The 4,078-nt window shown below is 50.7% G+C and overlaps 2 protein-coding genes across 2 annotated transcripts; one reads left to right on the top strand and one right to left on the bottom strand.

The window, feature by feature from the left end:
• Positions 1–415: 415 nt before the first annotated feature.
• EMH_0078940 (40s ribosomal protein S20, putative) lies at positions 416–1,470 on the bottom strand (the record flags this gene model as incomplete). The annotated part of the gene is made up of 4 exons (XM_038022765.1): positions 416–558; positions 732–845; positions 1,027–1,095; positions 1,371–1,470. The coding sequence occupies 4 exons, from the start codon at positions 1,468–1,470 to the stop codon at positions 416–418; spliced, it is 426 nt and encodes a 141-aa protein (XP_037878619.1).
• A 438-nt stretch (positions 1,471–1,908) lies between these two features.
• On the top strand, positions 1,909–2,707 carry EMH_0078930 (60s ribosomal protein L33-A, putative; the record flags this gene model as incomplete). Its single annotated transcript, XM_038022764.1, has 3 exons — positions 1,909–2,003; positions 2,289–2,430; positions 2,579–2,707. The coding sequence occupies 3 exons, from the start codon at positions 1,909–1,911 to the stop codon at positions 2,705–2,707; spliced, it is 366 nt and encodes a 121-aa protein (XP_037878618.1).
• Positions 2,708–4,078: the final 1,371 nt, after the last annotated feature.

The raw sequence follows: 4,078 nt of genomic DNA, 5'->3' as shown, positions 1-4,078 counted from the left end.
TTACTTACATTCCCTTTGCACCGAACTATTTGCCCCGTTACGGGCAGTTGGGGATGCTCGCGGTTTTGCTTTGGCTGCATTGAATCCCCGCGCGGGCAAAGGCGCCGCTACTGCGCTATTTAGAGCTGTATGCCGCTGGCCTCACACGGCGTTATAATAAGCATTGCTCGCCCACACGAATGTGTATGGGCACACATTGAGTAGTATAGAAGAGGCCTGCCTCATCTGGCTTATATAGGTGCGGGCCTACGGGCCGTGGTACATAGCTAGAGAATCGCTTGAGGCTTGTGTGTACACTGCAACAATATATAGGAAAAGAAAAGTACGAATTAGAAGACTCGAGTTTTTAGGGTTGGAATCGTGCGGCGTGGCCCGATGGCCGTATGCCGCGTCATCCGCAGATGAGCGACTCTATTTATATGTTGGACACAGTAACCTCCACCTCAACACCGGGGTCGATGTTGATAGACGTGATCTGTCGAACCACGTCGCTTGCAGAGTGCAAGTCGATCAAACGCTTGTAGATACGCAGCTCGAACCTGTCGTATGTGTTCGTTCCTAAGAACATGAGAAACCACAAACGCAAAGCACATACGACCTTTAGCACGCAGGCCTCGCAAGCATCCTGCGGAAATACATCTGCTACGAATCGTATAGGCAGCCTAAGCCCGTATGCCATGCGGGCAAAAAGCGCATTGGGGGTCTTCAACTGATACGCGAAACACGCTCACCCTCTCCGCAAGGCGACTTTCTAGTGGTGACCCGCAGGGTCTTGACAGGCAGGCGTACTGGCCCATTTGTCTGCAGTCTCCTCTGCTTTGCCGCTCCAATGAGCTCCGTGCACACTGCGGATCAACAGGAAACAAGAAGGAAACACAGGAAACAAGCATGAGCAAAATCGATCGGAAATGCGACGGTAAAGAGGCCCATAAATTGTGATTATACGCATCTCCGCATCAACGTGTGCACAGGCCTTCTCCTTTTTATGAAAAAAAAAATGCTATGCATCGTTTGTCAACTCAGTACCCGCCACTGCAAGACAATATACAAAGATAGGTGGGGAGGCAAGAGCTCCACGGTTTCCCTGAAACGCCCCTGAGAAAGAGAGGCGAAGAACGTTATGTTATAAAGTAAATGCTAGTTCATGCTCAGTGAAGGCAAAGGCGCCAAAAGGAGGTTCACGTGTCTCGGCAGGTGCATGACATAACAGNGTTCATGCTCAGTGAAGGCAAAGGCGCCAAAAGGAGGTTCACGTGTCTCGGCAGGTGCATGACATAACAGGTCTTGGCAGCTGCTGATGTTGACCCCGAGCTGATATGCTGGGCAGCTCAGGCTGAAGAAAGAGCATTTTATTAATTTTGATTTCTCACCACGCTCAATAGATTTCAAGTCCTTCGACGTAAGCGTGATGCGAATCCTATGGAGCCGCTGCTCCTCCCCCTCCAAACCCTCCTTGAGCGCCTTGCTCATGCTGGTGGCTACAGAGGAAAAAGGAGGTATAAGTTAGGAATAATAAATCCTAAATACCGCCACAACTGGAAAATGCGTCTCTCCACAACCCTGCATCGCCCGCTATTCCCCACATACAACACCGTCGGGCTTGAAGCAACGGCAGCCCCACTATGCGGTGGGTGCTCTGGCGCGGCCGCTGCTGCCCCACTGCGGCCGCAGGGCTACGGCTTTGGCCAGCGTTCGGCTGCAGCCCCAAATGCAGCGACGTATGAAGAGCCCTAGTGGGGTGCTGTTGCGTTCCCTAACCCCACGCTGGTAGGGCTGCTGGCTTAGGGCATGCTCTCTCGCCTTCCCTTCTTTTGCTGCACCAAGGGGCCCTTTCTTGTGTTTCGCGGGACTTGTGCAGTTTTCTCCGCCTGTTTACTGGTAACACCTGCAAACTCCCAATCAAGAAAGATGGCGGCAGCGGCCACCGAGAAGAAGCGCCCAGTCAAGGGCACTAAGCAGCCGGTCAGGCTCTATGTCCGAGGCATTGTCCTCGGTTATCAGCGGTGAGGGATTTTTCCTCATTTCTTTTTTTCCTGTTTGCTTCACCTCTTCTTCAAGCAAGACCGTGTAGTTTCCCCTAGTGGTTTTATTCCCTCCTGGGTCTTGCGCAGGGGCAGCCCCGTGCTCACCATAAGAAAAATACTGTTATATTCCACCTCTTAGCGCGCCTGCTTTCCTCTCTACTACGGATTCGATGCATGCCTCAACTGGAGCGTAAGGGGCGCCCTTACGAAGGCGCTTGGCGGGGATTGAGGATTGGGGTTAATTGTGTCGGGCTTTTGTTTCAGGTCTAAGGTGAACCAGAACCCATCTCGTTCTCTTTTGCAATTGGAAAATGTGAAGACCAGAAAGGACACCGCCTTCTACCTGGGCAAGCGCGTTGCATATGTGTACAAAGCGAAGACAGAGAAGAAGGGAACCAAGTTTAGGGTACGGCGTGGTTCTAGGGTTCAGGGACGCTCTGCCTGTCGGCTCGGTTGGGCACGGCGCACTACCTAGACTAAGAGTAGTTGCTGCGTACTTAAGAAGACCTTCCCCCTCTAATACACAAACTGTTTGCGTGTTTTGTCGTTTGCAGACAATCTGGGGAAAGATCTGCCGCCCCCACGGCAACAGCGGCGTCGTGCGCGCCCGCTTCAGGAAGAACTTGCCCCCCAAGTCCTTTGGAGGTCGTGTGCGTGTCTTCTTGTATCCTTCCAACATCTAAGTTCTTATACAAACCCTATGTAAGGGGCTTTAACCCTTACTGGGAGACGGGAGCGTATACAATTGACGCTCGGGGAGTTGGAGGGGACCGCGTGTGCTCTTCTGCACGCGAACTGTTGGACTGACACTATTGAATCTCTGTTGATTTTTACACTAAGTGTTGCGTGCTTTGTGCGTTGTTTTTCTAAACTTATAGGGTACAAATATTTACGCAGAATGACTCCTAGCCTTTGCTTGTAGGCCCCCTATGTGCGAATAACATTGAAAAGAATTAGTGTATGAAGAGTTATTCAATTAAAAAAATGTCAGCGTAGGCCCGTATTGCTCCAGTCAGGGAAAGGAAGCCAAACAGGAGAATAAACTGAGTCCCAATCACGTCTATGACCAGTAGGCTGCTGCCTTGTACGCCGCTCTGCGGTAAGCGGCGGTGTTTGTGGTGTAGCTAGACTTCACGATGCTGAGTCTCTGAACTTTTCCACTAGAGCATTCATTTTCTTCTGAAATTCTTGGGCTGCTCTCCCGGGGTCCTGTTGGGAAGAGGTAGCACAGGAACACACGCAGGCGATCGAGAAACTGGCAAAAACAAACGCAGCAGGGACTTGTATATACAAGCACAGTATGGCGGGTGTCAGTCTGGGTGTCGTGTTCCTCGATGGATTCGTTTACCTCTGCTTCGGATATTGCACGACCGACATTGACGATAAGGCCGAGACCATCTTTCCTTAGTCCTGAAGATTGGGGCATAGCTTGAAGGATATTTGTAAACAGGTGGATGAACATTGAATGCAAATTAAAAGCAGAGGCCGCTAGCCAGCATTTTGACCTAATACAGGCTGTCGGTCACTGGTGACATGCAGATCCCTCTCTCCCACTGCACCAACGCTAAGTGTTCAGATGGACTGTAATACAAAACTGGGCCTTTTAACTCCTTGTGTAGGGCGCCCACAACATAATTTGAAAACGAGATCCTCACCTGCTTCAATCGTTGCCTCAAGGTCCCCTCCTTGCGCACCGATGCCCGGGGACAGAAACCATAAGTCAGGGAAAATACAACGAATCCTTCTCATATCGTCCGGGTATGTCGAGCCCACAACTAGGCCAACTATGCCCCCGTCTTCAGTCAGGGCCGGTTCTGAAAACATGTGGCACGTATTAACTATTTGCTTTCCCGTAGAAAAATTGTATTCATAGCGAGTAGTTTCGTGTGTGTGCTGCTCCTTACGCTGACGAACAGTCATATTTATATTCAATATATTTATCATCGTATCCCCACACAACTAAATGACCCTGGGCCCAGGGACTAGTACAAGTGCTCACCGTTTTGTCTCCTTACGCTGTCACACATGTGAGCCACTCGCATGAAAACCTCCAT

The sequence above is a fragment of the Eimeria mitis genome, genomic scaffold (assembly GCF_000499745.2).
Source record: "Eimeria mitis Houghton genomic scaffold, Emh_scaff4978, whole genome shotgun sequence".
Lineage (NCBI taxonomy): Eukaryota > Apicomplexa > Conoidasida > Eucoccidiorida > Eimeriidae > Eimeria > Eimeria mitis.
This window is presented reverse-complemented; position numbering and strand designations above follow the sequence as displayed.